This window comes from Antrostomus carolinensis, unplaced genomic scaffold (assembly GCF_000700745.2).
Source record: "Antrostomus carolinensis isolate BGI_N321 unplaced genomic scaffold, ASM70074v2 scaffold1187, whole genome shotgun sequence".
Lineage (NCBI taxonomy): Eukaryota > Metazoa > Chordata > Aves > Caprimulgiformes > Caprimulgidae > Antrostomus > Antrostomus carolinensis.
Window position 1 is genome coordinate 71,337 of NW_010329257.1, and position 12,430 is coordinate 83,766.

Sequence of the window (12,430 nt, forward strand, 5' to 3'; positions counted from 1 at the left end):
AGTGCTATAAATAACAAAGTTTCTGTTAAACATTACCAGCACTGCAGAAAGATCTAAGTGTTGGACTCCAAAATGACAGTGGTTTTTCAACTGCAAGAGACTTCATGTACTAGTTAAAATACTGGATGTACTATGAGATAAATTGAGACATCCTGACAATCAGCAATTCCTTGGCCTTCCAGATCCAGAGACATCAATGCTGAAGTTACCATTTTGGACTTTGTTCATTCACTAAGGCTGGGGAGCATTCTGAGGTTTTTATTATGCCTCCATCCCTCATTATCCTGGACTGTGGAAAATACTGTTCAAGTAGAGCCCTAGCCCTCTGTGTTGTCAGGCAGCCTGCTCTGTCACACAGAGGAGGAAGGATTCCACTTCTGCAAGCAGTACAGCAGAGGCAGAAGAAGAATACGACAAGACATTTCAGAAGATAAATCCTAAACTGGGAGTTCACATACAGATAAACTCTTGCAATCAAAAAGATCTTTTTTGAATTGGGCATTCCGGATTGATGCTTTTCAATCCTTTCATTTGTACCTGTCTCATTTAAAGAATAAGGAACCTGCTGAGAGTGAAGGTATGTTGAACTTATATTTTGTATCAACAACAGCTGGTTCCTGACAGATACTCTTGGTAAGTCCTAAGGGGCTGTATTAATTCGGTGAGCTATCCTTCAGATGTAGAGGTATGCAATATGTCCAAGAGCTGATGTGGTATAACCCGCACTTTTCTGGCATAAACCAATAGAGATTCTTTCTTCAACTGATTTTTGGAAGCTTTTAGACATTGCAGGGAACAAATTCAAAGGAATCAGGATCTTACACAGGACTGCAGAGCAAATATAAACCGGTCCAGAATGCTCTTATTTTAGGTTTTTGCCCTCAGTGGTTCCAGTTTCTTAATGCAATTAAGCTTGAGGCTGCAATACTTACTATCTGAGCCAACTCTCTTTTATTAAATGGTATGTGACAGACAACCTTCAGAGCACCAATAAGACTGTGCAAAGAAACTATAAAGAAAAGCTGTAGAGGGGCAAAGAGGAAGGTGCCAGATAACACACCATGCTGAATGCTACATTTACATATATATAAAATTTAAAACTTCCTAAACTCATACAGCTCTCAAAAACTAAGCAGCCGATCTTTCACCACTTTTCTGGAAATAAGGTGATGCACAGCATAATCCTATTTCCCAGGGAAATGCAGCAAGTGCTGGTAAGAGGTTGAAGCGGTACAGCTGCATTTCCCATCATTTTTCTCAGTAATTGTTATAGAGACCACAGGTCTACCCAGGAGTATAATGTGAGGCAAAACTAAAAACAAAGGAATATCTTAAGTCTTCCATTGCCTGTAGGTACAATAAAATGGGATTATGAATTTCTGTATTCAAGTACATAATTTAAAATGCTCAATATTCCCAGTTGTGACAAAGATGCAGCAGTAGCCAAGGTCAATAAATGTGTAAAACACGCAATTCATCAACTATTAATTCACTACCAAGCACTGACAAAGTCTAATGCTACCAAGGAGTCCACTCCTAGTTAAGAATCTTTAGTACATTGTCCTGACCTGACCATTTCCTACAAAAGGATTAGGTTTTGGTATTCTGTTAAAATAAGGCTTTTATGGAAATGCTCCTGTGCTTCTGTGATCTTAACAGAGGTATTTCCACCTGAATCTTTAAAACTGAAGCCTTTGGTGAAAGCAACAAGTTTCTGACTAACAATGGTCACAGAAATGTTTTCTGTAGTACTGTAGCAGTACATGTCCAGGGGACACAGACAGACCCATATTTGAAGCAGACCATACAGAAAAATCAAGAAAGAAAAGATTTCAACCCATACTTTCTTAGCTTTTAAAGTTTTTTTCCACTGAAAGAGGGAGCTTTTTTCAAAGCAACTAAAACTTGTGAAGAGCCAAAGACAAGCCTGTTATGCATTCCATATTAACACTGCTTTGAAGTAGTCCTCCTAGAAAGCACAACGGAGAAGCTCTCAAAGAACATTTTCTGTTTCCCATGAGGTTTAAATTCTTTGTTCCCTCAAGAAAGAAATCAAGGCAGGCCCAGTTTCTCTTCTGTGTGATTCAGCACTGTTCCTTCTACAGTTCTGCAAGCTCTAGCACTTGCACAAGCCAGAAAGCTTCAGAGGACACTGGTCCTGGATGCAGCAAGAAGCTTGTACAGCTGCAGGTGGGAAGTGAAGAACTGAGATGTGAAATACGAGATTAGTATAGCCTGGAAGCTGCTCAGCTGTAGAGTGAGTGTTTAAAAGACCATCCACCAACAGCTCAATCTAATCACCTCTTACTAGGGGATACTGAAGAAGTGACAAAAGAAATCCATTTTCTTATGCCTTTAAACCCAGTAGGGGAATCTCTCACAGTGGAAAGATCTGACAGCAGAGAAACCAATTGCTTTCGTGCTACTGTGTTCTGCTACTGGATGTTCTGCAATGGATTTTAGTCTGTCTCTTCATACCTTTTTCAGGTTTTACTTTATGTCTAAGACACAATGTCACAGGCTTCAATCCAATAAAAAGTGATGTAGTAAGACTAAAGAAATATCTAACCTTCCTCTCCATCTCGAGTTGATACACATTCCAAAATTCGGAGCTGCAATCAATCAAATTGAAAGTGTTCCCCTGTTAGTGACTAGGGTTATCAGCAATGAAGATAGTTTCCTGGCATCTGTGATTTAATTCTAATTACTTGTTATCCTCTGTGTATGTTTAATAAAGAGCTGCTAGCACTTTGTAGAAAAGGTCAAAACATTTTGATAACTGCCACTTCTGCATACATGTAGTAATCCCCATATTTCTTTTTCCTTGGATTTTCATTTTCTTAGAAATTGTTGCTTAATCATTGCTTGTTTGCACACATCTTAACAGAGTTACTTTGCATCACTTGTATCTCTTGAGATAGCACATATGAAACCACTGTCTTCAACTCATGAGACAAATGCTATATTGACATTGAAGATAAAACGGGGTATTAAGAATACTTCTATAAATGCCTGGCTAGAGTATTACCTGCGCCACAAGTGACAGAAGAGCAACATTGTAATCATAGGGATCACAGCACCTTCTTGTCCTAACATCTGGCCAGCTAACACTGACATTTAGTTAGTTCTTGATAAAGAAAGCTTGACTTATGAAAGCAGTGGCTGACTCAAATCACTGATTCCTCCTGGGAATACAGGCTTTCAGCTGTGGTGAAAATGTGTTGAAATAAAGTATTGATGATGGGGCTTCCGAAAAGGTCATTCTCGCTCCTGGAGAGCTGTCTGTGTGTCTGCCATAGTGAAATTAATTCAATTGCTTCCCTTTGGGACTGACACAGCCCACCAATGTGAGTCAATGTCAGTTTAAACAGCAAGATAGGAAAGCTTACACTGTGTGAGCACTGAATATTTCAGCATTCAGAGACAGAAGGGTTCTCCTTTCTCCTAATTGTGCCCTAAGTAGTCCATGACAAAACTGGTTTGTTCTCTTATTTAAGAGCAACAGCATGCAATTTCTTAAGAGCTGAATCACATTCCATACAAAGAGATCTGCATCTGAAAATAACTGTTCTTAATAAGCTGCTGTTCTCTCTAACATCATTTGTAAACAAAGAAAACCTTCCTGTCTCCTTGTCCCCCCAGTCACTCTCTTGTCTCTTGCACCTTGCCCCAACCCTAAGTCCACGGAGCTTCCAGTTTTTAAGGTTGTTCTTCAAATTGCAACTTTTTACAAGCAGCCTATGCACAGGAGAAACACCACAGTACTAACCCAGGTGTGGGCAAGGGTGTCAGGGCTGCACAATTATTCTTTGCAATGGGAAATATTTTCATCACAGACTATTTCTGTGTATGAGGAATGATGTGGAGGAACTGAGGTCTGGATTGAGGCCCATTTCTACATATAAAGAATCTGACATATGAACAGATAACTACGGAGCGACAGATAACAGGGCATGCTCTCAGCCCATGGGAAATGGCTTATGCAAGGACTGTGCACAGAAGCAAACGCAGGGCCAGAGACACTGTTTTAAGCACCATGCCTGACTTCAGATATTAATTTAGCAAATCGCAGAAAGGGACACTAATGCTCCAACTATAGGTTAGGAATACTTATACATTATTTTGCTTTTTGTTTATGATGCTTATTTAGATTACGATAGCTTTGGGTCAAGGTTTAATTTTCATTGATACAACGCCCAAGACAGTACATTACCAGTGCAGTCAGAGATACTAGACAATACTGTAATGCAAGTCATAACACATCCCCACCTTTTTTAGATACTGACCTTCACAGGATTCTCCACTTGGTGAAAACATCCCATTGTCATGGTAGCCATCTCTGCATTCACAGTGGTACCAACCAGGCAGGTTAATGCAATTAGCACGGCTGTCGCACTGAACAAAGCCATCTGAGCATTCATCAATGTCTGTTTAGCAAGAACAAGAAAAAAGAAGGAGAAAATTCACACAGAGGAAATTGCTACATTCATTTGATGGAAAAACAAGGTCTTGGGTATTTCTGGGTTTCACAGAAGTATTTTGATTACTGACATTTGAATTTCCAGAATAATTTATCCAGAGGCAAAATTTTGAATAATTTCCATAAAAGGACCTGTGCTAATGATGTTCGCCCTGCTAACAGGAGAGGTTCTGGTCATCCCAATTTACTGCTTACATATTAGCAACTTATTTTGTCACAACACATGCGGAGTAATCTGACATCTGTGTAAATTCCCAGAGTATGAAGAAAGGAATTGGATCCTAGTTCAGATTAATAAGATGTTAACCCTTTGATGAGTGCAGGCTGCCTGCTAAACAAAGATTGTTTCTGAGAGCATATCAAAACGTTAAATACTCACTCTGGTCCATGCTTATGCTCTTGGTGACAGCAATTTTAGCTTAGTAGGGCTTCCCTATCTTGTGGTGTTGCTGTTGGCTTACACTAGCACCTCTGACTTGCAGCATAATTAACAGCAGTCTCCTCTCTTACTATCAAAAATAGCAGCTGGGACTCCAAACAAATGCTTGGACCCTAAAGATGAAACACAACACGTTGTACTCCTCTTGACAGTTCCTTTGGGAATAAAAGGGATAAAAACGTGTCCTTCGTTATCATATGTATCACATTTTCACTGTGTTTTATACCAGAGGTAGCGTACATATTTCAGCAGAGAGGTTCCTATAGAACTGGCACAAACATAACACAAGCAAACTTCCTTTAGAAAAAAAAAAGCTCTAAACCCCCTCCATGAGTTTGGATAGTGAATAAACTCTAAATGTACTTGCCATTCTGGCTAAAGTAACAACTTAATACTCAAACTCTTAAAAATACCTCAGCAGTGGATCTAGTATCCTCTGGGATGCAGCTATGAAGGAGAGGTGTGATGTGACCACTGAGATATATGTAAAATACATCAAAATTCTGCCCGCAGTCCCTGTTAGCTCACTTTTATGTCATCTGTTATTTTCATAGGACAAAGTGTAAACTGGCTAAGAAAATCAATTGACAGCTGCAATAAGGGCATAAATCTCTTTTCTGAGAATACTAATAAGTGCATAGATAAAGATATACTCACTCTAGTCTCCTATAACATCTATTCAAACACAAACTTCAAAATAACCCAAGGCTTCCTTATCCATTGTAAACACTTTGTTACACATCTGAAGGAAAAAAAAAATTATTGGGTATGTGGGGGACACCTGCATACACTATAAGGCATCGCTTAGTCACCCACATTTGTTTTGGAGTTTCATTTTTCTTACACATCAGGAAGTAGGTGGGATGTGCTCTGGGTTTTTTGTTTACATGCCAAATAATATCTCTTTGGAAAAACTGTGCAAACATATGATGTGTTTATTGGTTTTTTTTAAAAGTCTTACAGTTACTTGATAAAATTCCATTAGATATTTTCATTATTACATCTCAATCTGATTTGCTATCGACAGCTTCTTTGACCAGGCACGCCTGGTGTACATTACCAATTAAAATTACCAGTACTCCTGCTGGAATATCGCACCAAGCATATATTTTAGCCACTTTGTGTACCACAAATTAAGCATTAAGTCTCTCTTGGTTTAAAAATTTCCAACTCCACTATGAATTCCAGGATAATCATCTAAATAGTCCTGCTGCAGGACTGAGAAATGCCAAACCTTTACAATTTTCCGCTCTTCAGTGTGTCTCTCTCTAAATCGGTATAAACTCTGACTTTTTCCTTGTGAGCAGCCAAGAGCCACTGGGATCTCAGAGGTGTTTGAGAGATCAGAGGAAGATCAATGAAAATTATGTTACTGTAGTGAGAAAAGATTGCTTTGCAGTCTGTGCCTTATCTACTGCTATTCACTCACATACCCGCAGATTAGTTAAGAAAAGGGAAAAGAAGAAAGGCCTACAGTCTACAAGTTCCCTTACCACTGGGGAATATGCCACCTGGGACATAGTTTGCTTGCCAGAACAGAATCTAAGTGACCATGCTAAACACTTGGGATCACCTGGTTGGCACAAGGTAACTTGTTGAGCTTGGCCAAAGCTACAAGCCCTAGAGTATCAATGAAGCATGCAACCTCAGAGACTAAAAGAGAAGAGCTGTTGTTCAAACTCCACATGAATCTTTATACTTGCTACTTAATGCAGAGACACTGGATGGCATACATCTCTTCTTTGGGAAAGTGGAATGTATTTATTGGTGATGAGGTGGAGAAAAGTGTGTTATTTAGGTCAAAGTAATAGATATGAATTAAAGCAAGCCTGTGTTCCTCCCTTCAGAGCAATTTATTTGTGAATCTGTAAGCCGTTACAATTATAAGCACAGTACTGCAGGCACAAGCTGAATGCATTCTGATGAACTCACTTACTGATTATTCAGGGAAAGAAAAAGCCTTGAATGTCATGTCAGTATTTGTAAACTGACAACAAAAGCAGCTTCTCTGTATTTATTTGCAAACTATCTGACAAACCTATATCACAGGAAATATTACTTGCGATGAAATGCTCTTACAGATGCCAATAAACAAAGAAATACATTCTTCTGGTTTCGTTATGCCTGCATGCAAAGTTGAGTGGAGTTACGTAAGAAAGCCTACCATAACAAGCGTGGCTGGAAGCACACTCTCGGTCTTTAAGAAATGTCTTACTGACAGTGTTTGCCTGAAACCACTGCACTGGAACCACTGCTGCACTGATGCTGAATAATCCATTACTCCTTACATGATTTTGCAGCAAACAAAAGAAATTCGAAACAGTTCTCCTCACCACTAACTTTTTAGGCAAATGACATTTTACAACGTGTGCCAGTTGGTTTCAGAATATAGATGTTCCTTATGCACAGAATTTTGTTCTAAATCTCCCAGCTAATGCTGATCATTAATTCTAGTAGCGACTTGCTCTGTAATGGGACAAAATATAACTGTCACAACTCTGTTAAATAAGAAAATGCAGACAAATCACTGTTTTAATGGAAAATTTTCTTGACATTTGGATAAAAGGATTTCTATTTTCAAATGGGCATAGCATGGCTCAGGAAGTGCTGCAAAAGTTATCTACAACTAAAATTATCTTATTAGTATGAGAAAAGCAGCCAGAAATAATTTTTCTCTGTCCTATGGTGAAACATTCTCCGATGAGTCATCTTGCAGCTGCTCAGTCAGAGGTGTGAGCTGACAAGAGAAAAACTGATTGAAGTTTTGCTTGGCCAGTGGCTATGGTATATCAGTGGGCTATATGGAACATTAACAGCACTAATGAAGTCCTGTTTGATGCTGTACTAGAAACGGTATGAAAAATGAAATATTTCTCTACAGAAGGAAGTTACTGAAAGGCTTTATATTTTCACTTATTAAAAAAAATAAATAAAATGTGTAAGTACAAGGAAAAGAGTTATGTATTTTTTTTCAATAGCAAGTTTTGATATTTTTAAGCAAATAGACAAAACAGACATCCTGAGTATGCAAGTTCCACTCTTCAACTGGCTATAAGAAGCAGAGGCAAAGTGCAGGGAGAAGAAAAAAAAAAAAGGGGGAAAGCATCTCCATCCAGGAAGTAAAAAAGAGTCTCATATGCGTGACAGGCAAGTGCAAATGGTCTCATCCTGGTCCTGTTCCAATTTATGGCAGAACTCCCACTGACTATCATGGAGGTGGCATTTTCTTTATTTTTCTCTTTCCTTTTCAAATAAAGAGCACAATTGCACATACCAAATCTGCCATCCCACTGATACAAGTGGCCAGGCCTGGAACAGAAAGTAACACCAAAACAGTTGCTGGAAGTAACCTTCACCCAAAAAAACTGGAGAGCAGCTACACAGCTGTGCCACAGCACTTTGGCACTGCCTGCTCTGGCTGTACTTCACCCTATGGCATTTGCATGGCAGAAGATTTGTGATTTTGGCTCTTGAAACACTGTGGCTTGAGAACATACACCCGTGAGACTGGTGAGCCCACAAAACACTAGGAACATGAGGACTTTCTCTACTCTGTGTAACTCATGGATGCACTCACGGCAATACTGCACATACCCCTTTACCACAAAACAGGGTAACTGATCATTACACACTTGTGTTGCACAAGATTTGGTTTTCAAATATTCAGGTTTTCTCCCGTGCATTTTTCTTAAAGTGAAATCAGTCAGTCAGTCAGGTGATTTCTGTACTTTATCACCCATTTTTCAACTGGATTTTTTTTTTTTTTCTAACTGCAGCCCCACTCTAATAAAGTAGGCACACAGTCACAGGCATTTTGAAAGCAAGTACTGTATACACCTAGCTCCCCTTGACATGAAAAATCTTGCTCTTCCAAATCACCTTCTTTATACCTCAGAATCACTCACTTCCTGAACTGTGGCAACAGTTTCAGCTATTATACCCATTGCTTTTGGGGAGACTGAGAAAACTCTGCTCCTTGAAAAGTAAAATAAGATCATTAGCAAATTATCCACTGGTACACTAAGGAAAAAAGAAAGCTAGCTGTCTGATGAATATTATTAGAGAATTTCTGTATAATAAGAGCTTTTGAAGACTGAAATTTATATAAAATTGCCAATTTGAAAGATAGCAGTGCTCTTTCATCCAGCAATAGGACTAAGCTCTCTAATGTGGTCAAGCTGCACTCAACAAAGAGACGCGGTGTGGGGGAAGAGGAGGGGGTTATACCAGTTCATATTACTCACTTCAAGACTGAAATACTAATCATCAAATCCTCCTCCCAGAAAAGCCTGTATGCCACCATCAAGCACAAAGTTACAGAGACACAGAGCACAACTTAGTCCTAAAAGCCTTTCTTTCATAAACTGCTTTATCCAGGTCAATACAAACCAAAGCCCCAGTAGCCCTCTCCTGTCAAGAAGGCAACACCACAGATTGACAGCTGCGAATACTTAGAACTTAGCTATTTCTATTCTGGAAGTTTTTCTGGGATAGTACAATACATAGCACTCAGCTAAGACTGCCAATTAATAGAGACTGTCAACTGCAATAATCTGTCCCAGTGCTAACTGGGTTATTATCACTGGATATATTTATAAAGATTAATGAGTAGTCAGCAACTTCCATAATGTTCAGTCACTAATGACTTAGGCTAAATTTGAGATCTCATTTCAAAGGCAACAGCCTTTCCAGCCTAATGCTAACCTCCAGAGCCACCCACAGTCCAGCCCCATATAGAGTATAAATAAAGTGTAAACACTGAAAGAAAAATAATTTCAGAAACAGATGACTGAAGAAGTGGTTTGGGAGACTATGAAGCTATTTAAAGAGATAAATCTTCAATTTTTTTTTTCCATGGGTACAGTTGGAACAGTCAGACTCTGATATGTCTTTGCATATGTCAGTACATTTTCAAGGATGTTATACCTAGCTTGGATATAAAAGACTATGTCCCAATATTCAGACTTAGGCTCAGATAACAAAATGCCCAGTGGATTAAGTTGATGTCTGAGTTATCTAATTTTAGTAAATATGTATGCGGGGGGTAAAGGCCTTGCTCAGTAGGACAATATGAAAGTTCACTGTACTGCATAATGTATCTGGTGTCAAAACACAGTTTTCTGGAGTAGCTTTGAAAAGAGTTCATTATCTCTACTGCAAGTTCCAGAGTCCCATTTCTCACATTTAAGATGAGTAAAGTGTTTGTGTTGGTTTTCATGTGACAGCGGATTTCTAATATGATGATACTTGAGAAGACCCTGCCGTTTAATCAGACCTTTGATTTGAGATCTTATGCAAAAAACAGGTCCTAATGGAGAAACATAAGAGCCTGAAGCTAGTTCAATATAGTGTAGCTATCTTCTTGTTAACACAAAGCACCAGGTTTTGGGATTTCCATCCCACTACACTCCCATATACCGTATGCACAGAAATCTCAAACAGCTGCTGCTGATCCCCAAAGGAACTTTCTTCCTTGGTCAATAAAAGTCCTAGAGCCTGATTTTGTTTACAATCTCACTATGATTTGTTCAGCTTCCAGTAACTCTTTAAAGACATGATATCATGTCGTGAGTACTACGATGTGCTTGTCACTGCATGGGTTCTCACATCAAAGTTTTAATTAAATCATAGAATATTCTTGATTTTAACTGCATTTGCATCCCAACATTTCATTCAGTTACAAGTTTAAATCATGAAGGCCCAGATTACAGCTGGCCTGTGGGGCATAGCAAAGAGAAGATTAATCCACAATTTTATCCCAGCATAACGTAATTCCGTGAGCAGGACTTTCTCAATACAGCATTAGAAACATCAGTTAGCTCAGACACAGGCTTCAGAGAAGAGTGAAGACCATGGCCTTTCCTTTTCTTACTCTCCTGGATAATGAATTAGGCCCATGTTGGAAAAAAATGCCTTTTGAATGTCTTTGGAGTTGCTGTTTCCATCTCTACATGTCCCAGGTCTAGTAGAAATTTTAGCTGAGTCACCTTAAAATCATAATCTGGCTCAAAGGGCACAAAACTAGAGCTGGGGCTATAATTGTCAAGTTAAAAATTGCTTCAACAAGTTGACTCAGTGCTGCAGATACGTTCTTCACTAAAAATTTGTCATGTTGCATGAAAAAATAAGTATTGTTAAAACAGGTTTGGTTTTTGGTTGTTTGTTTTTTGTTTTGGGGGTTTTTTTTTAAATCTTAGCAAGAGCATGATTGCATTTTTTAAAGTACTCTGTCCATGGAAAACTAATTTAGTTCCATTAATGAAAAGGAAGCAAAATGTGATTGAGGATATAATACGGAATTATAGTTCATTAATTCTTCAAGTATGTAATTTTCCAGACTCCTGATCCCCCATTGATTTCTGCACACCCCCATAGGTCCCGCTAAATGCCAGTAAAAAGAAATTCAATCGCGTTGTTATTTCATGTGTGGCAGTGGCAGCACTCCAAAATTAGATAGAAACTTTATGAAAGGGAATTTTCCACTGACTGCTTCACCATGCAACCCTGTTAACAATTCTTTGTTGAAAAAAATTGATCAATCACAGACCCCACCGACAACTGGAACTATGACAGTTTCTCATTACATCCCCAATATCATCAGAGGAGGTGACATTTGTAACAATTGAAGATGATAATTCAGAACACCTAATTAGCCATGATGAACTAGGTACATCCACGAATAGTGTAAAAAAAAAGAAAAGAAAAGTATTTTTCAACAAGATTCTGTGAAACCATTTGTGCTAATCCACATTAGAAAGACTAATTGAGAGGTATTGGGCCTCTAGCCATTGACAAAGATTTGGTTTTGCTTTCACTTTGTCCATACGTCTCAGTAGGGTGTCTCATCTTAACTGGTAACACATGCTTCTGTTTCCTTGTTAGTCCTATCTTGAAAAAGAAAAGTAATTATTTTCATCAAGATAGCAAAAGCACTTTTATACCTTGAAATACACCGACAAACCCATTTTAGATACCTGCAAGTGTTCGAAAGCTACACAACTCCATTTGCACAGGTTAGAAACAGAACTAACACACTAGTGCTATTCACTAAAGGTGTCAGTCACTGGTAAAAGTAGCTGAGTCCTAAACAAAAGAGAACTAATTTGTCTGAAAAGAGAAGGGCTAGTTTGGCCAGCTGTTCTCTCTTTTTGAAAGAGTGGGAAGGCAGGCTTTACTTGCATGGTGTACTGACCAAAGACCTTGAATTTCCTCAAGCGAGAAGTCAAGTCGGTCATAACCATGAGTTACGACTTTTACATATTTGAACCAAGGATGCAACAAGCACATTCTGAGCTTAGTTTGCATTCAGCTTTGCAAAAGTTGTTTCAGTTCAGCTCTGGTATGGATTACAGTAAATTTCCAAATATTTAGTTCAGAGGCCATTTAAGGGGAACAAACAAAAGAACCCACAAAACAACTCAAACAAAGTTTTAGCTAGGAATTTATTTGACACCGATTTGAACTTGGTCTTCTGCTATCGTCTTCTACCCCACTATTATATTATATTATAT

At 38.6% G+C, this 12,430-nt stretch overlaps 1 protein-coding gene across 1 annotated transcript in view; it reads right to left on the reverse strand.

The window, feature by feature from the left end:
• LOC104528450 (protein NEL-like) overlaps positions 1-4,869 on the reverse strand; it is a 17,148-nt gene extending 12,279 nt beyond the window's left edge. The window contains exons 1-2 of the mRNA XM_010172462.1: positions 4,860-4,869; positions 4,287-4,427 (exon numbers count right to left, since the gene is read on the reverse strand). Coding sequence (XP_010170764.1) covers positions 4,287-4,427; positions 4,860-4,869 — 151 coding nt within the window. The remainder of the gene's footprint in view (positions 1-4,286; positions 4,428-4,859) is intronic.
• Between the last annotated feature and the right edge of the window lie 7,561 nt (positions 4,870-12,430).